The following is a 25,147-nucleotide window of genomic DNA, read 5'->3' as shown; positions in this document are numbered from 1 at the left end:
TCCCTATTCTCCTTTCCCTCTCTCTCCATGTGCTCATGGCCAGCCTCTCCTCCTCCTCCTCCTCCTTCTTCTCTCTCTCTCTCTCTCTCTCTCTCTCTCTCTCTCCTACCCTCTCAACTTCCCTCCGCATGCCCCGAATAAACTCTGTTCTATACTATAGAAGATGGCTGGTCCTTCAGAGGGAAGGGATGCCTCAGCATGGGCCCCGCAGAGGCATCTCCTTCCCCCACACCAGACCACACATCCACCAAACATATTCTCTCTCCCCTTCTCTTTTTATAAAACATAACACCAGTAATCTTGTTTCTAACCCCAGCACAGGAATTATAGATGTGCACTACCTTGCTGAGTGTGTGTGTGTGTGTGTGTGTGTGTGTGTATGCATGTATGTGAGGGTGTAAATGTGAGTGTGAGTTTTGTGTATGTGAGAGAGTGTGTGTGTGAGTTTGTGTGTATGTGTGTGTGTGTGTGTGTGTGTGTGAGAGAGAGAGAGAGAGAGAGAGAGAGAGAGGTGCTGGGATCACAGGTCTGGGTGTCTTCACTGCAAGCACTTAACAAACTAAGCTATCTCCCCAGCCGCCATTACATTTTCTGACAAGCAGAAGTTAACTTGAATGAAGTGACATATATGAATATTTTCGAATTAGTGTGCTACCGTAGATGCTGCGGCAACCAGAGCCTGCTCTGAGTAGGGGCTCCAAGGTACAGGCCGGAAGGACACCAACAGAGAGGCAAGGAATGGGTAAGCAGCATGGTGGTGTTTCCACACGGACACAAGGCACTTAAACTTGCTCAATCTGAGGACTATGATGTCACTAAACGAACTATCTTAAGACATTCCTGGAGACGTGAGCTAGGGGAGGAAATGGGAGGAATTCGTCACTAACTCCTGCTCTGATGTCAATCAAAATTTCATCCTGAGAAAGTGTTATCAGTCTCAGACTACCCAGTCGGATATTTTCATTTATACGTGTGTGCGTGTGTGTGTGCGTGTGTGTGTGTGTGTGTTCTAAAGTAGACTCTGTCATTGAACATGTATGGTAACAGGTATGGTGAGAATTACTTTCCTTACACCCAGTCCCAGGTACAATCTCATCTCAGTCAGGCTATCTGTGAGGGGTTAGGGTACGAGCAGGGCCCTGGCTTCCTCAGGGCAGATAGCTCAGATTCTGATTGTATCCACACTGCTGCAGGGCCTCACTGAAGCCCTCACTTAGGGTTAGGTCATTCTGAGTGGTTGAGCAACCCAGGAACTGCTTGATCAGGCCCCATCTGTAGTGGGTGAGCTGCAGGACGGAAAGGGGCGGGCTGGATGGCAAGCTGGGCAGGCGCTGAGCTTCCCAGCCTGAAGGCACTGGTCGGGGCGCTACCTATGGTATACCCTATTGCTGAGCCCATGCCTATGCCTGTGGCCAGTGGACGACATCTGACTCATAAGACCCAGCTGGTCCCAAGCAGTAGGAGCTGGGGCAGCCACTTAGGGTGGCCCGTGTGCCAAGAGGGTGAGCTGCGCGGCTGGCCGGTCAAACTATGGCTTCCTTGAGACGCAACAGCGGTCGAACCAAGGAGGAGCAGAGAAGGAAGGGTGGACTGTTGCAGCTGCTCAGTGCAGAGAATCTTTTTTTTCCTTTTTCTTTTTTTTTTTTTTTTTTTCGGAGCTGGGAGAACTTTTAAAAACAGACAAGTAAGGGCTGGTGAGATGGCACAGTGGGGAAAGTGCCTGCTGTGAAAGGATGAGTTTGATCCCAGAGTCCACATAGCGGTGGAAAGACTCCATAAAGTTGTCCTCTGACCTCTACAAGCGTGCTTTGGCATGAATGTTACCCCTCACATACAAAACACACACACACACACACACACACACACACACACACACACACACACACTAATAACTAATACATTATTAGATTTATAGAAGTTTGAAAACAGTTACCATAAAAACAAACAGAAAAAGACGAGGCTCTTTTTGAGCGGGAGCTAGGGACTTAGTGGCTTGAATCCCCCATGTTTAACAGGAAGCTGTGCTCTTGGCTTGTTTTGTTCGGTACCGCGGAGCCCTGGTGAGAGCAGAGAGCTGCCACGCTGTCACTGGGCAGGGCGTGTGATTTCTCATTGCTGTCAAATGTGTCGGGAAAGAACGTAAGCGGGGCTTGTTTTCAGTCAGTGTTTACTGGCTCCAACCAAAGGCAGCTTTGATTGTTGATTGAATTGGGACCATATAAAGACCATTTGCCACTTATGTCTGTAGGGGGCAGCAGAGAACAGCGGGAGGTGGGTGATACCGCTTGGCCCATTTACTCCGTTTCTTGGGACATCCGGTCTTGAAGTTCCGTCCTTTTTCTTCTGATGTCTCACATGCCCAGTGGTCTCGGGATTCCTCAGTTGGATGCTTTTATTCTCCTGGAAAGATAAAAACAAAAGCCTGTCTCAACCCTATCCCTGGGGCAGGAGTTCCTCTTTTGGCAGGTTATATCTTTCCTAGGGCATTTTGGGAGGTGGAGGGTGGGGTGGGGGTGGTAAAGTATTATCTTTCCGTTGAAATTTTTAAAAATTCTTTTGAAAATTTAAAACTAAAATATACCTTAGTATGCGTGGATAAATATAGTTATATTCCTCTTTCTCTTTATATATAAATTCAAAGTTTTAAGTGTATTTTTTTAGATCACAAAGGACAGTTACTTTAAATTTCTGCTTGCCTTCGCAAGTGGCTTTTTAATTTAAGTCACTGTAATCTTTTTTTTTTAAACAATTTTTTTCTTTTCTATTTTTCGGAGCTGGGGACCGAACCCAGGGCCTTGCGCTTGCTAGGCAAGCGCTCTACCACTGAGCTAAAACCCCAACCCCAAGTCACTGTAATCTTAATTGCCTGCCTCCCAAGTGTTGGGATTGAAGGTGTGAAGCATTACCTGCCTATGGAGTCCTTATAATAGCATTCCCATAGTGTTGTCCTGGAGGCTTAATTTGGCTCTCCATTTCCTCTTAGTTTTTAGTGTTAGGGGTAAATTTTCAAATTTTTCAAATATGTAATCTATCACTCTTCCTGATTTATTCTGAATTTGTTCCCAGGCAAATTTTAATATTCTAGTCTTAAACATGATGTCAGTGTGTCCACTATTTCATTCTTTTCGGACCTCTTTGTCTCTCTTGCCTGTATGAGCCACATAAAATTTGATGTTCTTGCTAAGTTTTCTAGGTTTTGCCATTTCAATCCATGCCTCTCCTGACCAGATATCTTTGCTATTTATCTGCCCGTCAGTGGTTTCCCGTGTTGAGGACCATATAACTGCTATACCATTGCACACGCACCATGAATTGGAGAAGATACGGGTTTTCTTTTTGCTTCCTTAGTTGTTTGTCTTATGGCCAGTAGTGGTGTGCTGATTTTTGTGGTTCTTCCTCAGGGCTGGCCATTCTACCCCCTGGTCTGCAAGCTGCCTCTTCCCTGTTAGTTTTTGTTCCATCAGTGGTGGATTAACCATCAGTAAACCATGTGATATAGCCAAATCTCGTGACCCTTTCATTGATCCCCACAGTTCAATGGGTGCCTCTTTTGGGGGATGGGTAAGGAGTTTACGATGGGCATTTAAGCAAATGAGCTTGTTTCTCCATGCAGGAAGGCACAGATCCTTTGCTCTCACATTTTTAAAAAAGATTTATTTATTATTTTATGTATATGTGTACACTGTAGCTATCTTCAGATACTCCAGAAGAGGGCATCAGACCTCATTACGGATGGTTGTGAGCCACCATGTGGTTGCTGGGAATTGAACTCATGGCCTCTGGAAGAGCAATCAGTGCTCTTAACCACTGAGCCATCTCTCCAGCCCTGCTATCACATTTTTGTCATGAAGGAGTTCAGATAGGTACCAATTCCAGTGTAATGCCTTCCCTTCCATTGGCTGAACCTGCAGAGGACTCTGCCTTTGAAGGGACCTAATGACCTCATAAAATGACCAGATTTGTTTCTCAAAAGAGAATATTTATTCTCTAAGAATTTGCAATAGAAGCCAACAGGCAAACGTTGGTGGACTCCTGCTTGTTTTAGGAGGCGTTCCCATTTGTCAATTCACCAGTAAATATGATATGCATACTTAGGGTATCATCTGGTTCAACATTGGTCAGGGTTTCATCCATGAAGATGAGCTTACTGACAGGCACAAAGGCTGTTCTTTGTTTTATCATTGTTGGAAATTAGCTACATTCCTAGTACTCCTGTAGAGGGTTTTATTATAATCTGTAAATATGGTATGTGACTTCTCTAGTGTGCAAACGTACCAATTAGAGGCTGTAGCTGAGTTTTGTCCCTAGGTCAGGTGGAATTAAAGGCATATAACCCACCACCACCTTGTTCAATGTAACTCTAGAATATAGAAAACAACTAACTTTTAGAGATCCTGTCTCTACTAGGATTAAAGGCATGGGCTACTGCAACTTTAATTATTTCAAGCCTTATTTTTAATGATGGTTCTTAAATGCTTTACCTTCCCCTGTAGCCTACCACCCACTAGAGGGGGGCAGATGGTGGAGGGAAGGATACAGGGGAAGTAGACCTGTTTAGAAACGTTCTTTGGAGCAATTCTCATCTGTGTTATCTGGAAATGGCAGTTCCATTCACAGGTCAGCAGCAGCAGCAGCTCGATCCACTCACAAACACTTTGCGGATACACCAGCAGTCCAGTTGGGTAGAGTCAGGATAGCAAACAGGAATCAGCAGCAGTGGCCCTACCTAGCAGAGTCAGCTAGGCCTCAGCCTCAGTGAAGACACGAGACCCACAGCTAGCTCTACAAGCAAGCCAAGCCCAGCCTCCATCAGTGTCCATTGAGTTCTATTTATACCCTCCAAACATCACGTGTCCTCCATGGGTCTTGCCTCAGCATGTGCATCTGCCGTGGATGTCATTGTTCTGTCAATCAGCCTGAGTCCCCAGAGGCAGCAAGACTCTGTTTTATACCACCAGAAGGTTTTTGGTGCATTTCTCTCTATGGAGTCCCAGTATATGGAGCTCAACTAGGAAATACATGTTAGTAGAGTCCATCACGTGGCCTTTCATGTGCTTTCTTTAGCAGAACATCCTTTCTCCTGCGTCTGCTTCAGCCAAACATTCTTTCACAAGTTTCACTTAGCCTGTGTCCACTTCAGGAAAACATTCCTTCATGTGTTTGCCCCAGTAAAGTACCATCCAACACAACCGACTTTCCAAAGAACCCTTAAAGTTTCCACTTCAGGCTACCACTGCCCTGCTCAAATATTTTATCTTAGCTCCAACTCTAAGAGATTTAGAAAACAAGTTTGAATTGTAGTGACCCTTTGAATTAAGACATTTAAAATTGTAAGACTCGAAGTGAGTCTTTTTTTTTTTTTAAAGATTTATTTATTTCATGTATGTGGGTACATTGTCACTGTCTTCAGACACACCAGAAGAGGGCATCGGATCCCATGACAGATGGTTGTGAACCACCATGTGGTTGCTGGGAATTGAATTCAGGACTTCTGGCAGAGCAGTCAGTGCTCTTAACCACTGAGCCATCTCTCCAGCCCCCTTGAAGTGAGTCTTTACTACCAGGAGACCTCCCCAAGTGAGATGCAAGAACAGAGTTCGATGCAAACACGAGAGGTTTATTTTCCGGTTCATTGGGGGTCAGCCCTCAATCAGCTCCTCGTGGTGAGTGACTAGAAGGTGACCCTGAATGGGTATAATAAGCAGTTTTTATACTTTTTAGGGATACAAGTTACATCAGCAAGGTTATGCTTTAAACTTATCGGCTAAGCATATTGACCTTTGAATCTATTGGCTAGCAAGCAAGGGTAGATTATGAGATGCAATCGAATCTATGTGGGACCAGAGGGTCAGGTGGCTCTCAGTCAGTACCTTCTGCAGTTTTTCAAGAATGTCCCTGCTCCTCCCGAGGACTGTGGGTGGAGAGTGGAACCTGGCCTAGCCTTGACCCGAGAAGGGTGGGTATAAGGTTGGCAAAACCCCCTAGGGTCCTTCAAAATCTCCTAACTGTGCTTTTAATACCAAACAACAAAAATATCCTTTTTTACTTAACAAGAAAACTCAAAAGCTGATGTCCAAGATGTTGTGGGCCACGTGGCAATCTACAGTCTAACATTCTAACATGGAATTAAGGGGCTGGGGATTTAGCTCAGTGGTAGAGTGCTTACCTAGGAAGCACAAGGCCCTGGGTTCGGTCCCCAGCTCCGGAAAAAAACAAACAAACAAACAAACAAAAAAAAGACACATGGTTTAAGAAAATCCATTTTTCATTTCATGATAATAAGGCGAGTGTGCCTTTGGTAAATTATCATTTGAAAATATTATTTCTTATGCTTTCATGACTAATCAAATGAAAGGCATTTATTAGTCTTTCTGTTTTATAGTTTGGACTGAATGACCAAGTTGTCTGATGAACACTTACCTCAGGAACTATCATTACTCAGGAAATCTCCTGGTTCGAATCCAATCTTTATCAATCGTGATGGTATCCACAGCTTTTCTTCTGTGGAAGCAGAGACAAAACCTCTTCCCCAACATAACACATATCAACGTTTCCATTCTGAAGTCAACACATCTTTAAATATAGGCTGATTTAATTAAGTAGGGTTTTTTTTTTTTTGTTTGTTTGTTTCTATCTAATGCCTCTCCTTAGCTGTTATTCCTCTCTCATCGGCATTTTAAAATTTTAAAGTTAAGGGGTTGGGGATTTAGCTCAGTGGTAGAGCGCTTGCCTAGCAAGCTCAAGGCCCTGGGTTCGGTCCCCAGCTCCAAAAAAAAAGAAAAGAAAAAAATTTTTTAAGTTAAGAAAGCTCTGTGTAATCTATCTCCGAGGGTCTTTGTTACCTCCTTTTGTTCATTAAGTGTATCTTTTAAAGTATGATCAGATCTCTGTATGGCTGCTTGTCCTATGGGATTGTGTGGCATCTCTGTAATATGCTTTATATATAGTAATATGCAAAAACTGCTTCATTTAACTGGAGACATATGCTGGAGCATCGCCAGTCTTAATTTGTACAGGCATCCCATAATAGCCACGGTGTCTAATAAAAGTGGAATTACAGAGTTGCCTTCTCAAAAATTAAAGCAGTTGCTTATTGAAGTCCTGAATATGTATCTATGCTACAGTAGACATAGTTTACTTTACTGTATGAAACACAACCTTTTGCCAAATTTCATTTCTCTCGGTCCCTACTGGGTTACTTTCTTCAGGTAATGGACTTCGTTTACACAAAGAACAAGTAGGACGTTTCCTTATAATTTCCTCTGCTTGTTGCCAAGTGATAGAAGAATCTTTCTTTAGACCTTTGCTGTTGACCTGTTGTCTCTTATGAAATTCTGAGGCTTCTAGTACTTTTCCTATTGATAGCTGAACAATTTTATCATTACCTTGTGCTAATAGGGCATCATAGACCTGTATGGGATTTGGTATGTGTTATATACAATTGATGATTTCTGTTTTTAATTACTTGTTGTAGTTGGAATAAATAGCAAGTTAATTCTGAATCATCTGGAATAAGTTATTGTTTCAATATGTAAACCAACTCTTTTTGCATATTGAGAGTCAGTAACTATACTAAGAGATTCAGGAAAATCTAATGCCATAAGAATGTCATCATATAGCACTGATTTTTTTAACTGAATCATAAGGGCTTTGAACTCCTTTAGTTATTTTCCCTGATTTATAACCTGCCTTTCCTGATTTATTTGTATCAGTATAGAATGTAGGGGCTCCAGAAAATGGTGTGTCTTCTACTATGTAAGGGAGAATCCAATTAGTTCTTTTCATATACTGAAGTCTCTTGCTTTTGGGGTATTTGTTATTAATTTCTTCCAAAAAAATGACTGCAAGGTCTTTCTTAATATTCATTTTCTACCCAAAATGAGGGAGTTTGAGCGTTAGTTAAAAGGTAGCACAATCTCTAATGGGTCTAGTACTGCTAATTGACAAAGTCTTGTTTTTCCTTTCAGAATCAATTCAAAACCTTTTTAGTCTGTATGCTAAAAATATCCGTTCTAAGATAGTGTCTTCTCTCTGCCTAAGAATGGCTGTGGGAGAATGAGTAAAGGGCGACATAACTAAAATACAGTCAAGCCTTGAATGCAAGCGATCCACGCATGTGTCCTGTAATCTCTTCTATCAGAGCCAATTCTCTCTCAGCCTCAGTTGATAATTTTCTTGAACTATTTAACTCCTTATGACCCAGTAAAGTTTGAAATAAAATTACTTAGCTCTTAGTAGTTAATCCAGTTATGGGCAGTAGCCAGTTATCTCCTAGCAACTTTTGAAAATCATTGTAATTGATCTTAAGTGCTTTCTGCAGTAACATTTTCTGTAAACCAATCTTAAATTATAGATAAGTAACAGAATCTTCTCCTTGCATTTTCAGGAACAATTTGTAATATCCAACAAGGCAAAATTTTCTTTATTTCATCAAACATTTTTTCTAAGGTAACTACATCTGACTGAGACAGTAAGATATCATCCATATAATGGTAAATTTTAGATTGTTTAAAAATTATTTTTAACATTTTTTGCACAAAATATTGGCACAAAGTAGGGCTATTTAACATTCCTTTAAAACTTACCAATGGTATTTCTTTATTGAACAACTATTATTATAAGTAGGTACTGAAAAAGCAAACTTTCCCCTTTCATGATATGCTACAGGATTGTAGAACAGCAGTCTTGTAAGCCAATTACTATCAAAGGCCATGACCTAGGTAATAGTGAAAGCAGTGGGATTCCAGGCTGTAAAGAGTTCATTGTCGGGGTTGGGGATTTAGCTCAGTGGTAGAGCGCTTGCCTAGCAAGCGCAAGGCCCTGGGTTCAGTCCTCAGCTCTGGAAAAAAAAAAGAGTTCATTGTCTGATTCATCTATGGCTTTTAATCTATTAGATTTGGGGGTTCAGAATTAGCCAGACAACCCATTCAGACACCAATCTTAGTCAGATTTGATGGTTTATTGAACCCACATTCTAAGACTGATTAATCAGGGAATTCGGCTAATAGCTGGGAGGCAAGCTGTGACCCCCCAGGCAGTTTTTGCCACCAGTTTTTATATGGGGAAAAAAACACAAACCGATGCATTTGCAACATTTGTAACATTTAGGCTATCTAGACAAAGCCCAGCTATCTGACCTTTAAATTGATTGACTGGGTCTAGAGGTAGGGTGCTGGGGACAGCATACCATGACAGGGACCGCCAGCAGTAGGACGGGATGGAGATGTCTCAGAAGCCCATGGGAGCTCCTTGTGAAAAAAGGGTGGCATTTGGGATCCTGAGAAGCAGGAGACACATCCCTCCAGGGGACCCCCCATCTGAAATAAGAGGCTGCCTACAGTAGGCTGGGATGGAGACATCTCAGTAGCCTGCAACAGCTCTTTGTAAAAAACATTTCTTCTAACCTTAGCTCTGGACAACAGCTGTATAGATTTCATTTGTGCAGGACTGCTTTTTCAGTTGGCCTTGGTGTGACTACTTATTCTACATATCTGACTTAACTATTTTTTTCTTCTGCTCTGGTGAATTCTGTGATACTAGATTTCTTGATGTAATGATTCTTTTTTTTTTTTAATTATTTTATGTACTTGAGTACACTGTAGCTGTCTTCACACACACCAGAAGAGGGCACCAGATCTCATTACAGATGGTTGTGAGCCACCAAGTCGTTGCTGGGAATTGAACTCAGGACCTCTGGAAGAGCAGTCAGTGCTCTTAACTGCCGAGCCATCTCTGTAGCCCCCAATGTAATGATTCTTAACCAATTAAAGGTTGAGGCATAGGGGCACAGCACAGCACAGCCCTAATAGCCCAGGTGCGTGCTGTGTGTTGTCATCTTGGAAACATAATAACTGCACAAGAACAGTTCCAGATGGGGCTGGGGATTTAGCTCAGTGGTAGAGCGCTTACCTAGGAAGCACAAGGCCCTGGGTTCGGTCCCCAGCTCCGAAAAAAAGAACCAAAAAAAAAAAAAAAAAAAAAAGAATAGTTCCAGATTGAGGCTTGACTTGCAAGTTTGAAGAACTTTTTAGAAAATAAAACAGAGCCAACATTGGGACCCTGAGAAAGGAAAAAGCTATTGAAGTTATGAAATAAGTTTTCCTCAACATTTAAGAGGGGTTGGGGATTTAGCTCAGTGGTAGAACGCTTGCCTAGCAAGCTCAAGGCCCTGGGTTTGGTCCTCAGCTCCAATTTAAAAAAAAAAAAAAAGAAGAAAAAAGAAATCTTTAAAAAAAAAAAAAGAGAGAGAGGTTCCTGGATAAGCAAGTATAGAATACATAAAGTTATATACTAGTAAAATTAAGTCAAAACACTGGGACTCTGAGGAGAGTCATTGTGTGCAATGTGCAGAAGCAGAAAGCCAGTGGAATTACTGAGCTAAGGGTTAACTTGAGTCTTTCTGGCCATGGCCTGGCAGCTTTGCCCATGTCATTTATCATTAGAGCTTCACAGGAAAATGCAGGTAGCTGACCTTGGAGGTCTGAGCTCTGAAGTATAATAACTTAAAAGTTAAAGTTTAAATAATGGTAAGTTTATGCAATTATTATTATTTTGGCCACGGGCCTGGGAAAACGGGAAGCTTGAAACTTTGGGGAACAATTATAATTCTTAATTCTTTGTGGGGTGTGGTTATTCTTTTGAATCTGATTTGGTAATGATTGATTATACAATGTCTTTTTTTTCTACCTGCACTTGGAGTATCAATAAAACACTGGGACAAGGGAAAGGCGAGAGAGCGTGTGAAGAGTGTGTGGAGAGCAAGTGGAGCGCGAGTGAGGTAAGAGTGGGGTGCACATGAGGTGAACGTGAAGAGTGAGTGAAGAGGGCGTGTGAGGTGAATGTGAGAATGTGAAGTGTGTATGGAGAGTGTGTGTGTGTGTGAGTGAAAGGAGAGTGCATGTGGTATGTGTGAAAAGTGTGTGTGTGTGTGTGAGAGAGAGAGAGAGAGAGAGAGAAAGGGGAACGCACAGAGGTGTGTAGGAGCTTGAGAAAAGAAAAGCACACAGGAGAAAAGCAAAGTGTGCAGGAGAATGCAGAGTGTGTGCCGCCTCAAGCTTCAAACAAGCAAAGGAGAGGGGGAAGGGAGGGAGGGAGGTACAGAGAGAGAGAGAGAGAGAGAGAGGAAGAAGAGAGAGGAGGAGGAGGAGGAGGAGGAGGAGGAGGAGGAGGAGGAGGAGGAGGAAGAAGAAGAAGAAGAAGAAGAAGAAGAAGAAGAAGAAGAAGAAGAAGAAGAAGAAGAAGAAGAAGAAGAAGAAGAAGAAGCAACAACAACAACAACAACAATAACAACACCTTCAAACCTTAAAAAATTGCCTGTTGGGGTTGGGGATTTAGCTCAGTGGTAGAGCGGTTGCCTAGCAAGCGCAAGGCCCTGGGTTCGGTCCCCAGCTCCGAAAAAAAGAAATGAAAAAAAAATTGCCTGTCAGTTTGTACCCAAAAAGTAGTCTGTGTCTGTTTATTGTGCGTCTTCCAGATATCCGTGCTTCCCAATTCTGGGTCGAGGCTGGATCCGGATAGTAGGGAGGTTAGGGAATTTCCAGAGTCCGGAGGATCCGTTAGGTCAGGTTATGGCCATGACCTATAACATGAAGTTTGAGGCAATGAGGCAGACTACTGTCAGGTTTAACACTTAACGTTAACATCCTTTATTTTACCGATTTCTTATTTATGACAAACGCAGGGGAATTCGTCATTTAGCCGCTCCTGTGCCGGCTGTTCTGTGCCTGTAATTTTTCTTTTGTCACAGGCTCCACTCATACAGGTTTGCCAGTTAACCATTTAAAGGTAGGGCGGTTGCTTGTGGATGACCTGGGCAGTTTCTGACTGTTCATGATAATACCTTTTAATATTTTTCTCAAGAGCATTCTTTATTTTGTGGTTTATTTCTGAGATTGGGCAAGTGTTAATCTGTGTTTTCCATTGCTGCGACAAATCACGTCCCCATAAATTCATGCCTACATTAGCCACACTCGGCTTTAGCCTTCCTGTTTGTCCTTCTGACCCTGTACACTCAACTCATCTTACACTTTGTTTTATCCAAGACAAAGTTCCAATCCCTAGAAGCAGAATATCTGCCTCTTGAGGAGGCCGATCTGGGTGCCAGGATGTTGGTGAAATTGTTACACTTGCTCCTGTGTCTTCTGGATCATCAATATTAATGCCACTGATTTATATTTTTAGCTTTGATCTCTGATCAGTCTCTGATAGCAGTTTGCCAAAATACTTGTTTTTTTTGGTTTCTCCTGAATTTTTTGTTTTATCTGCTGATGCTACTCTGTCCGTGATTATATCCAGAGCAGTGCTGTTTTTAACAACAGGCATTAGATCTTCTAATTGCTCTGTGGATAAGTGTCTCTGAAACTGACAGGGAACGATTGAATTAATTTGATATTGGGGCCTTCTGGAAGATTGCTAGGCACAGGGCTACTTTGCTTGTCCCTTGCTGATCTGCATTTGTTAGCCCAGTGCCAGCCTTTGCCAAACCATCTGCACACTCTGGAAGGCTGGGGCCTTCTTTCTGGATTATCTCTAGAAAAAAAATATTGTTTCTAGAGAGGCCTTGCCTGCAGTTCATTTTCTTTTTTTTTTTTTAATTTAGAGAATACTTTATTAGTTTTTGTAATCAAACCCACGTATATAAGACCTTACATATTTAATACAGTGTGTTACCCCTGTACAAATGGAAAAAACTTAAGTTCAACATTTCTAGACCAATATGGCTGTTAATTTCTGTACAGTGCCAACTCAACACAGTAAACAGGGATACTTTTTTCAAAAGTTGACAGCACAGGTAAAGTTTCAAAAAATTCAAATTATATATCTGTATATATATATTTATATTTATATAAAAAGACCAATAATAGCAGTGTGTTATGCATCAACAGCAGCAACAGCTTTTCCAGGTTCTGCAGTCATCTGAACAAAACTGTAGAGACATCTAGCACACTCCATTAAAAAAAAAAGTAAAAAAACAAAACCCGAGAAAACAGCACAGTTCTGTTACTCTTGTGGTACCTGGCACCATTTTTTTTTAAATTAGCTTCTCAATCATCATCTGGAAAGAAAACATTCTGAGCAACATCATTAAAAACAGCTCTGATAAAGCACGGTCACTACTACGTATCATAAAGCAGGTACAAGCTATTTTACATCCACAGAGGTATGATACAGTACTGTCCTACATCTATAATACTAGAGGATACAATTTAAAAGGCATTATTTGAGACTTGATTCTACTTTTCCAGCAGAGGGCCCAAAGGATGGTGTGACACAGCTTTGTAAAGAAACATACTCTAGACAGGATTTCCTTTCACTAGTGGCACAGTTCTAAGGGTTCATTCTCTCCATGAATGTCAGCTAAAACCGTTATTAAAAAAATGAAATATCCCTAGAACAAAACCATATAACCACCGGATTCACATGAAGATGACCTAGTGGAGACAAGCTGGACCTCACCTTACCAACAAGCTATCAAATCTGTTATGTTTAAACAGTGAGACCTCCAAGGAAGGAGATGCCAAGTAGTGCTTCAAAGCTTCGGACCACAATCAAACACAGCATCCTTTTCAACAGAAGCAGAAGCTCATCTGAATATGCTCATGGATGCTGACATCAACATTTAATCATCTCCTCACTCATCCAGGAAGAGGGGGAGATCAGTTACTACTGTACTTTATTGTGTTCAACCAAATCACCATGTTACAAAAATAGCAAGCTGCCATAATAAAAAATAAGGCTCCTCTATCCAGCACCAGATAGCATCATTTTACTTTCAAGCCTAGAAATTGCACACTTGTATATAAACCAATGGAAGATGAGGATTGAGAGTTCATCTTGGTGGATTTTTCCTTTGATGAATATGAAGTGTCCTTCCTTATCTTTTTTGATGACTTTTAATTGAAAATTGATTTTATTTGATATTAGAATGGCTACTCCAGCTTGCTTCTTCTGACCATTTGCTTGGAAAGTTGTTTTCCAGCCTTTCACTCTGAGGTAGTGTCTGTCTTTGTCTCTGAGGTGTGTTTCCTGTAGGCAGCAGAATGCAGGGTCCTCATTGCGTATCCAGTTTGTTAATCTATGTCTTTTTATTGGGGAGTTGAGGCCATTGATGTTGAGAGATATTAAGGAATAGTGATTATTGCTTCCTGTTATATTCATATTTGGATGTGAGGTTATGTTTGTGTGCTTTCATTCTCTTTGTTTTGTTGCCAAGACGATTAGTTTCTTGCTTCTTCTAGGGTATAGCTTGCCTCCTTATGTTGGGCTTTACCCTTTATTATCCTTTGTAGTGCTGGATTTGTAGAAAGATATTGTGTAAATTTGGTTTTGTCATGGAATATCTTGGTTTCTCCATCTATGTTAATTGAGAGTTTTGCAGGATACAGTAACCTGGGCTTGCACTTGTGATCTCTTAGGGTCTGTATGACATCTGTCCAGGATCTTCTGGCCTTCATAGTTTCTGGCGAAAAGTCTGGTGTGATTCTGATAGGTCTGCCTTTATATGTTACTTGACCTTTTTCCCTTACTGCTTTTAATATTCTTTCTTTATTTTGTGCGTTTGGTGTTTTGACAATTATGTGACGGGAGGTGTTTCTTTTCTGGTCCAATCTATTTGGAGTTCTGTAGGCTTCTTGTATGTCTATGGGTATCTCTTTTTTTAGGTTAGGGAAGTTTTCTTCTATGATTTTGTTGAAGATATTTACTGGTCCTTTGAGCTGGGAGTCTTCACTCTCTTCTATACCTATTATCCTTAGGTTTGATCTTCTCATTGAGTCCTGGATTTCCTGTATGTTTTGGACCAGTAGCTTTTTCTGCTTTACATTATCTTTGACAGTTGAGTCAATGATTTCTATGGAATCTTCTGCTCCCGAGATTCTCTCTTCCATCTCTTGTATTCTGTTGGTGAAGCTTGTATCTACAGCAGTTCATTTTCAAATCACCTTGTTTACCACAGTTAAAACAGTTGACGTTCTGATTTTTCTTAACACGTTTAGAAATTGCTTATCTGATTGGAGTATCATCATAAATGTATTTCTAATCCAAGCTGATATTGCCTTTGAAGTTCTAATCACCCCTTTACATTCTGAATTAACATTTTCAAAAGCCAGTGATTTGATTAGTGTTTTCCTGACTTTTTTTTTTTTGAAGGTTTATTTATTTATTATGCATACAGCGTTCTGCCTGCATATATGCCTGCAAGCCAGAAGAGGGCATCAGATCTCATTACAGATGGTTGTGAGCCACCATGTGGTTGCTGGGACTTGAACTCAGGACCTCTGGAGGAGCAGCCAGTGCTCTTAATCGCTGAGCCATTTTGAATATGATACTATTCTATTTACAGCTGGTCACTCTGCCAAAAAAAAATCAGTGAAGGCTTCTTTTGAGCCTTATATGGTTTTAGTCGGTGACTCAGACCTTTTTCTTGATTCTTCAGCCTTATCCCAAGCATTTAAAGCTGCTAAATGACTTAGCACCACGGCGTGATTATCAAATTCACCTGCCTTTGTAACTCAGCAAACTGACCTTCACTAGCAACTGATCTCAGGAAATATTAATACCTCTAGCCCTATTTCATTGTTCTATGGCCTTAGACTCCTCTTTCCACATGTTCGCCACTGTAACTGAAAACCAGCTTCCAAGATTGCTGCTGCCAAGTCTTTCCGGTGTTGGGAATGATTCTGTTCTGCCCATTAATATCTGTTTCGCATAGGGTGAACGCACACCACATGAAATGACCCCTTCCTTGAATCTCCTCAAGTCTAATGTGTCTATGGGATTCCATTTATCTTCTTCATAACCTTGGGGGCACCTATCATCTAACGATAGTTCTTGTATAGTAGCCGGATAAGTTAATGTCGATTTTCTAACAATCTGGGGCAGCTCCTCTTCAGTTCCGTTATGTGGTGGCACAGAAGGTTCTGGTCTAAGTTCCTCTGTCTGAGTATCTTTCTTACTTTCAGTTACAAGTCTTTCTAAGGCATGTATCTTACGAATCCACTTTTCTTTCTTTTTTTAAAATTTTTTTTATTAATTTTTATTTCTATAAGTACATATAGCTATCTTCAGACACACCAGAAGAGGGCACCAGATCTCATTACAGATGGTTGTGAGCCACCATGTGGTTGCTGGGAATTTAACTCAGAATCTCTGGAAGAGCAGTCAGTGCTCTTAACCGCTGAGCCATCTCTCCAGCCCAACGAATCCACTTTTCATATTTTTACTTTTCCTGTATCTCTAAGGCTTTTTTCCTTTGAGAGAGGACAGAAAGCCACGATGGCTACTATTAAGAGTAAAATATGGGGGTTGGGGATTTAGCTCAGTGGTAGAGCGCTTGCCTAGGAAGCGCAAGGCCCTGGGTTCGGTCCCCAGCTCCGGAAAAAAAAAAAAAAAAAAAAAAAAAAAAAAAAAAAAAAAAAAAAAAAAAAACCAAAAAAAAAAAAAAAAGAAAAAAGAAAAGAAAAGAGTAAAATATGAAATACCAAAATGATGAAATCACTCTCGGGATTGAGCCAATCTCAGTCATTTAGCTTTTCGTTTTCTGCTTCTATTTTCAAGTCATCTAAAGGAAGCACCATACAGGGTCCTAGTGCCTTGTGTTGTTAACTCCTCTCCTTGAGAACTTCCCAGGTAACTTACCAAATCTGATGGTTTCTTCGTTTGTCCATAGCTGGCATGGTTTCTCTGTCCATGTGTTTGCCACACGTTGGAGCACCAAATATCATTTTCAACAAAATCTCAAATGTTCCATTTTACCAATAAAGACTTGGGAGCAGGAAGTTAGGGTAAAAACCTGCTAGCTCAGAGAGGCAGAAAAAGCACCCAGTTCATCTTCCTTCTCTGTGGATGTCCCGAAAAGTAAAGGAAGTTCTGCTTCTCCAGGCTATCTCAAAAACCCTTCACGCGGAATGTCCCTCCCTTCCGCTTCCTGTGCCTCTCTCTGACTTCCCCTTACTCTCTATTGTTTTTTCCTATGACCGCTCCCTTCGAACTGATTGCTTGCTCTTCCTCTTGACCTGTGGTTGACTTTATTTAATCCTGTTTCCAATAAACAGAAAACTCTCAGATTAAGGGTGTGTGGTTGGTTTGAGCCACACAACTAGAAACAGGTTTCTTCAGTAAACGACACAATCTCGGGGGTTCACAATGTGACCAAATATCCTGCAACAGCACTTGGCTTCACTGATTCTGGGTCAGTAGTGAGGTGGAACACAATTGCTTTGGAAACATGAGGCTGAAGCTACTCACCTCTCGACAGATAAGAAGCAGAAAGAATTAGAGACATCTGAGGCCAGGGGTAGCCTTGAGTCCAGTGTCCAACATTATAAAAATGGAAATTTCAAGAGGAAACTTCAAAGGCAGCCCCAAGGAGCCCATTTCCTCTTGGCATTTCCACCACTTCTCAGAACGGCATCATCACTGGAACGAAGACTTCACCATGTAAGCCCATGGGGGCAGTCCATACTGAAATCTAACATTCAGTCCCTATTCCCCAGAGGCTCATGGATATTTCATAGTACAAGCTACATTTAGTTCTATTTCCAGAGTCCCTCAAATCTTAACATCTCTAAAACTGTTCAAGTTGCTGGAGAGATGGCTCGGCAGTTAAAACCACTGGCTGCTCTTTCAGAGGAGCCAGGCTTCATTCCCAGCGCTCGCATGGTTGGCTCACAATCATCTGTAACTCCAATAGCGAGGGATCAGATGTCCTCTTCTGGCCTCCATGGGCACCAGGTACGTGAGGGCAAAATACCCAACGTTGTTCAAAAGTCCATATCAAAAGTCTTCGCGGGGTTGGGGATTTAGCTCAGTGGTAGAGCGATTGCCTAGCAAGCGTAAGGCCCTGGGTTCTGTCCCCAGCTCTGAAAAAAAGAAAAGAAAAAAAAAAAGTCTTCGCTGTGCGGCCCTGAAACAGACTATGCTTCCCTTAAAAGTGGCAGAGAATAAACATTCTCATTTCAAAGAAGGAGAAATGACAAAGAAAGACTGGATTGAAGCCCATCAGGGTACATACTAGGTCCTGTAGCTTTCTGTCCAGAGACATGAGTAAGAGCTACATGGGCGTGGGCACCCCTGACCCCATGAGCTTGCCTTTTGTAGCCCACGTGGCATCTTTATCGGATTGGTCTCACATACTGTTGCTTACTGCTTTCCTTGGCAGAAGCTTCAGTCTTCTAAGAATCTGATAGCATCTGATGTCCCTGGCATCTCGAACATTCTGGGGCCGCCCAGTGAAGCCTAGGCATTCTTCTCACGGCTTTGAGCATTGCTTTCTCAGGGGCTGCCTGCAAAGAACTTAGACCTTTCAGATACTGTTTGGTTTCTCAGATTTCCTCTAAAACTTGAGGGAAAACATCTACAGTCACACAAATCTTGAATTGTTTGTGCCTGCAAAACCAGCAATGTGTGGGCGGTTTCAAGATCTGTTGTTGGTTCAGGCCCTTCAAACCATGACCACATTAGCCTCCCTGAGTGTTTGAGCATAGTGACATGTGCCCTAGAAAAGCAACTTCTTAGGTGTCCCTGTATGAGCAAGGTGCCCTGGAGGTACCATTTTCCCCAAGGAAAAGTCTTTCAATGACTTTTCTCTTTCTTCTTCTTGATTTGGTAAAGAGTGAAGTCTGGAAAATTCTTGAGATTCCTTGGACATGTTTCCTAAGTTCTGATGCAAAATATTTTGTTTCTCTTTTTAAATAATATTTGCTTTTTTGTGTATGAGCATTTTGCCTTCATGTATGTATGCATGTGTTCCACACGTGTATCTGATTCCCATGGAGCCCAGAGAAGGGCATTGATTCCCTGGGGCTGGACAGCTGTAGACAGTTGTGAATCATCTGATAGGTGCTGGGAATGGAATCTGGGTCATCAGAAGAGGAGCTAGTGCTCTTAACCACTGGACCCACCCCCCAACCCTGCCCCCCACCACGCACACTTCTTTTTGATGTAGGGCTTCTCTACATAGGTCTGGCTGTCCTTGAATTCACTCTGTAGACCAGGCTGTCCTTGAAATCTTGGAGAGAAATCATGGAGATTCATCTGTCTTTGCCTCTCAAGGGCTGGGATTAAAGGCCTGTGCTACCATGCCCAGTCCTCTCTCTCTCTCTCTCTCTTTTTTTTTTTTTTTTGTTCCTTTTTTTTTTCGGAGCTGGGGACCGAACCCAGGGCCTTGCGCTTCCTAGGTAAGCGCTCTACCACTGAGCTAAATCCCCAGCCCCCCCAGTCCTCTCTTTAATGATGCTGATCTCTTCTTGCTCTGGCTTTTCTTAACCAAACTACAAGCATCTCATGTCTCCTTTGTTTGCTTTCTGCTACTGATTCTCACTGTAAGTCTGACTAAAAGCTGACAGAAGCAACCTGTCACATTCTGAACACTTAGACTGCTTTGAAATGTCCTCCACCAGATGGATTTGTCACATTCTAACTTGGCCTCCTACAAAGTCTCAGGTTTTGGACAAAATTTAGACATGTTTCTTGCCAGGATGTAACATGATGTGGCTTCTCGTCTGGTCCATGACAAAGTCCTTGCTTCAACCTGGAACCTCATGAACATAGCCTTTTCTGTTCACGGTCATGCTAGGATTCTGGTCTTCTGAGCACACACAAAAACCACTGACTGAATGAAACAGTCTAGGGTTTATCTAGTCTGAATTTCCAAATTCTCCCAGAAAACCAGTTCCCAGGGTTTAAGAACTATATGGTCAAGGTGACCAACCCCATTATTGACTCTGTGTCTCAGGCACCCCATTTTCTGTACTGGTTGCCCTCTCACTACCGTGACAGATACCTGAGAGGAGACAACTTAAGTAGAAATTTTTCATTTTGGCACAGTTTAAGAAGATTTAGTCTATCATGGCATGAAGAATGTGGCAGAACAAAGAGATCAGTCTCATGATGCAGAAGAATGGGATGCAGGAAGGGACGAGGGCAAGCTATAGTCTTCAAGGAAATGCTGTGGGAAGCAGTTTCATATTAAAACCACAACAGAATGCTGTACCTAGTCCGAGCAGCTTAAATAATAAACTTTTAGCAGGACATGACGGCTTGCAGCTGTCATCCTAGTATTTGGGATGCTGAAGCAGGAGGGTTGCTATGATGAGCTCAGGGTCAGTTTGGGCTAGACAGTAAGTTCCATACCTACCCAGGCTACAGAATGACACTCTCCCAAAACAAAAACAGACTTGTGTGCTGCACACGCCTATAACCCCAAGCACTTAGGAGGCAGGAAGATCAGGAGTGCAAGGTCATGTTCAGCAAGTTTGAAGCCAACCAGAGCTAAGTGACACCCTGCCTCAAAATAATAATAATAGACAGTTACTTCTCATAGCTCTAGAGTCTGACAGGTCCAACATTAGGGTGTCAGCAACTCAGCTGACATAAAGGCCTCTTTTCTCATTTGTGGATGGCGTCTTCTCTGTGACCTCATACGGCAGAGGAAAAAGACTTCCATGTCTCTTTCTCTTATTAGGCACAGTCACACGGGGAGAACCTTGCTTAACCTCTAATCCTACACATCTACTCCAAATCTTCACCTTAAGGATGGGTGAACCGGGTCACATGGTACAGCCCCTGATGTGTGAAGACTCTTAGCCATTTTCATCAAAAGTCCAATAAGAGTGCATCAAACTGGTGACCGACAATCGTTGGGAGGTGTTTAATTCAATTCTTCCTATTGTCTTTGACCTTTCAGCAAAGGCCTCAGAGGCAGAAAGCAACCTCGTAGACGCCAGGTACTCTGTTCCTTCGTCTCAGAGGGACCCGGTGAGAAATGGTGGATCAGTCTGCCAGCATTCCTAACACAGCCTGGAGGGGACTGAGGACTGTGTTGGAGAATTACCTTTGGACTCTGTTTCCTCTCCCACCATTCCACTCACAGAAGGAGTTTAGACAGAGGTCTAGCCCGCTCCCTATTCTTACCAAGGGTCAGGTGTGGAGCAGTTATCTGAAAGGAAGTTTAAAGGTTTGTTTGGTTTTTGAGCCTGGAACTCTTGAAGGCTATGAGGAGGACCTTGCAAGCCTGGTCATCCAGGTTATGTGCCCAGGAAAGGCTTTGTGACTCTGAACTGGGCATCTGTATGCTGCAATACCACTGCTCGATAAGTGTTTGAAAGTAAAGGGCTCTGCAAAGAGTTTCATTCAGGACACAGAAACAATTCTACAGAGGGCAGGCATGGAGGGCAGGAAGGAATTTTTCTCATTATATACTGTAGAGACTGGCTTCTTTGCTTAAAAAAATACTTTATTATTGGAGAAAGACAGAGGAGACAATGTAAATGGTAGAATAGCAAACCCTTATTTAAAATGTATTGATTCTGGCCAGGCAGTGGTGGCAGGAACCCTAATCCCAGCACTCCAGGAGGCAGAGGCAGGCAAATTTCTGAGTTTGGGGCCAGCCTGGTCTACAGAGCAAGTTCCAGGACAGCCAAGGCTGCACGGAGAAATCATCTCGAAAAACAAAAACAAAAACAAAAAAAAAAAGTGTTGATTTGGATTCTAAATAACAGAACTCCATATCTGTGTTCCTAGCACTTAGGAGGTACATTCAGAGGAATCAGGGGTTCAAGGTCATCCTCTGAAACAACTGGGTTTGAGACAAGCCTCAGGTAACTGAGACCCTACTATGCACAGTAAGCCTTGACTTCAAGTAAATATTCATAGTGACTTAACTTTCCTCCTCTGCTTAGATTCCATGGGAGTATAGATAACTAAATACATAGGTAGTGTAATAAAGACAGGGCACATACCTCTGGTAGATTAATTTTTTCATCAAAATAAGTCGTATATTTAAAAATTATATCAATAATATAGGATAAAATAAGCAAGTGTAAGGGACTCCAGTTGGTAAAAAGTTTTATACTGGTGCCAGGTGGGAGGCTCCATGACTTCAAGGCTAGCCTGATCTACATAGCAAATTCCAAAACCAGCTAAGGCTGCGTAGTGAGACCTGACTCTTCAAAAAAAAAAAAAATAGAGGGAGAGAAGCAATGTTTTATACTGAAATATGAAGCAAATTGGCTATTTTAAACAATTTAAAACAAATTAACAATTTTTTCTTTTCAGAAATTTTATTTTTGTTTTTTGATGGTTTTCTTGGTTTTTTTTTTGTGTGTGTGTTTTTGAGACATGGTTTCTCTGTAGATCCCTGGCTATCCTGGAACTCTCTCTGTAGACCAGGTTGACTTGGAACACAGAGATTTGCCTGATTCTGTCTCTGGGTAGTAGGATTAAAAAGTTTGTGCCATCACTGCCTGGTTCAGAAATTCGATTTTTACACAAATTCCAGGTTTGTGTTTAGCTGGTGAAAAATATAAAGCTATTGTTTAGAGTCAACATGTTCCCTTATTTTTGTTTTTTTTCATGGTGTGAGATCCTTTGGAACTGGAGTCCTAGATGGTTGTGTGCTACCTCGAAGGTCCTGGGAAAAAGAACTCCTGAGCCATCTCTGCCCAGGCCCTGTTTTCCTATGTTTTTTAATCTCGTCTTTTCCTTTTTAAAGATTCACTTCTATTTCTGTGTCTGAGGTTTGGCTCCATGTGTATCTGTGCACTACTGATGATATCTCAAAACACTTGCCGGGCCTGTCACAGTATGGGTTGCTCCGATGGTGGCCTCCCACACCATTTTACTATTGTGCTTGGCCAAAACTCCTGGAAATTTTACTGATGTCTGTTAATGTTGACTTTCACCTTCCTGCACTTTCTCATTTCTCAATTGAAACCTCTATAAATCACTGAACTGGAAAGTCAAATGACAGCTTCCTCTGTGAGGAAAGGACTTCTTCGGTGGGAGCTCGTTGTGGTGCGTAGCTTCTGACAGTGCTTAGGTGCGAGTGTAGGGGTCATTTGCATTCTCCCTATAATCTTTTGTGAAGATGGGTGGCTGTGGGCAGGAAAAGCACACACGCTCCAGGAGCCTGGGAACCAACCTACTGAGACCTCGGCGACACACCTGGCTTGTCCCATTCAACCCGCTCTCCCGGGCGTCGGGAGGGGGGATGGGAGGCGGTCCTCTATGCATCACGTGGTCGCCGGGGGAGGGGAACTGGGCGGCTCGCCAGTCGCCATCTTGCCGGCCGAGAGGCGGGGCCTGCGCACCTCAGGGCGCGCGTCCCTGGTGCTCGCGCGGATTCCCCGCTCCTCCCCACTGCTCCCCGGCTCGCGCGGCCGCTCTCCGCGTCCAGCCGCGGGGAGCCTGGGAGGGCGGGGGGGGGGGTGTGTCGGCGCGTGCCCGCGCCCTCCAACCGCTGGCCGGCGGGGCGCGCTCGGCCAGGCCTTGGAGGCGGGGCGGGGCCGCGGGGAGGGGGCTGCTGGGTCCGCGAGGGCGGCGCGCTGCGGTCTTGGCGGCGGTACCTGCAGCTGTAGAGGCACGCTCCAGGGCCGCGTCCTCGGCGCTCCCGGTCGCCATGTACCGCAGTGGCTCCCGCTCCTCTGTCTCTTCGCACCGGCCGAAAGACGGCGGCGCGAGCGGCCCGCCACCGGGCCGTCCGGTGGGCGCCTCCTCAGGCCCCGCACGCCGCCCCTCGTCGCCGCCGCCCTCCTGCTCCTCGCTACGGCTCCCCGCCCGCCGCCACCGCTCGCCCTCAGGCCATCGCGGCCGCTGGGCCTCGCCGTCCCCGCCTCGGGGTCGTCGCGGCTCCCCGTCCCCGCCCCGCGGCCGCCGGGCCTCGCCCTCTCCGCCCCGCGGCCGCCGGGCCTCTCCATCCCCTCCGCGGGGTCGTCGTGTCTCCCCGTCCCCGCCGCGCGCCCGTCGCGGCTCCCCTTCGCCACCGCGGAGCCGGCGACACTACCCACCTGGCCTGGGTGGCTTCCGAGGCAGCATTCGAGGCGAGTCCCGCGCCGACTTCGCCCGGGACGGCCGCGGAGACCATCCAGGCGACAGCGGCAGTCGGGTAATCCCACCCTTCGCCCATGTTGCCCCTAGATCCCCACCTCCCGGGCCCTCACGCCAGAGTCCGAATGTCCGAGTCTACCCTGCTTCCCGACAGCCCTGGGCGCCTTGTTTGCACAATAACGGATTCGGGACCCGTTCGGTCACCGGGTTGGAACAGAATGCCCGCTTTTTTGGGAAGAGCTTTCGATCTTGCTATGTGGAAAAGCTCAAGGCGAGGGGAATTTCATCCATATTGACTGGCGCTTTGGCGTTTCCCTTGGGTTTGGTCAAATTCATCCCCTTAAGGCCCGAGTTTAGCAAAGCATCTGAAATGCCTGCTGGCCAGTGAGGAAAGCTTGAACCAAAGCAAGCTGGTTGCTTTACCTGTCATGGAGTCTCAGTTGAAGCTGTTGCTCCGACGCGAGGTGTACTTAATCAATCATTGTGATTGCTGCCACCAGCTAGGGACGTGAAAGCAGCTACCAGCAATCTTTCAGGGCTCACGGTCCCTTGAGGTAAAGCAATAGCAGTAAGTGTTACTCATCACAGCCAAGGAACCAGCTCAGAGAGGTTTAAGTAACTTGATCGAGGTGACACACAGGTGATGGAGCTGTGGTTCAGTTCACATGTTTGATTCTGACAGCCCGCGATTTTACATGTTAAGATGCGCTGCTAGAGGAACAGAGCGGGAGATTAATTTATGGTGGTGGTGGTGGGTGTAGTACTCAGTAGGGCTTACAAAAATGTAAAACCCGACTTGGATCTTAAGCATCCTGATTTAAAAAAGAAAAAAAAAAAGATGCTGGTGTGATAGTGACCTTTCAGGTGACACTACAGTATTCTAGTGTTCTGGTCAAAATCTGATTTGTCACATTGGACTTCTCAAAGCCCTCACTACAGAGCAATCAAGAGAATGCTATAGCCTCCCCCTTCTTCTGGGTACTGTATTCCCTTCAGTTCTCTGTCCGGTAGGAAAATGTTATGTTTTCTCTCGTCAATGCAAACATTTTCCTCATCTAACCTGTTAGGTGTAGCCTCAAGGGAAACCCCCAGGCTACCAGCCCTCAGGTGACCCTGCTCTCTCTTCCTTGGACCGTTATAGTTGCCCTCGTCATAATTTAGCCTTGCTACTCAAATTGATTTTTAAAAAAATATTTTTAATAGTGTGTATTCAGGTGTGCCTGTGACTGGTGTGTGTGTGTGTGTGTGTGTGTGTGTGTGTGTGTGTGTGTATGGGGGTATAGATGTTTGTGTTGACTTTGGATTCCCTGGAGATCGGTGTTAG

At 43.7% G+C, this 25,147-nt stretch overlaps 1 protein-coding gene and 1 long non-coding RNA gene across 9 annotated transcripts in view; one reads left to right on the top strand and one right to left on the bottom strand.

Moving 5' to 3' along the window:
- Nucleotides 1-2,150: 2,150 nt before the first annotated feature.
- Nucleotides 2,151-24,523, bottom strand: LOC120094785 (uncharacterized). The gene is made up of 2 exons (XR_015629401.1): nucleotides 23,784-24,523; nucleotides 2,151-2,400 (listed from the first exon to the last, which is right to left on the bottom strand). It is a non-coding gene; the product is annotated as an uncharacterized LOC120094785 (long non-coding RNA).
- Nucleotides 23,075-25,147, top strand: part of Zfp318 (zinc finger protein 318) — a 38,723-nt gene continuing 36,650 nt past the window's right edge. For 6 of the 8 annotated variants that reach the window (XR_015628921.1, XR_015628920.1, XR_015628918.1 and 3 more), the window contains exon 1: nucleotides 23,326-23,881. Coding sequence is in view for 4 of the 8 variants with exons in the window: in XM_087567678.1 (XP_087423804.1) it covers nucleotides 23,396-23,881 (486 nt within the window). In the remaining 4 variants the exon portion in view is untranslated. 8 annotated transcript variants of the gene reach the window in all.

Source organism: Rattus norvegicus, chromosome 9, assembly GCF_021556685.1.
Source record: "Rattus norvegicus strain SHRSP/BbbUtx chromosome 9, alternate assembly SHRSP_T2T, whole genome shotgun sequence".
NCBI lineage: Eukaryota > Metazoa > Chordata > Mammalia > Rodentia > Muridae > Rattus > Rattus norvegicus.
This window is presented reverse-complemented; position numbering and strand designations above follow the sequence as displayed.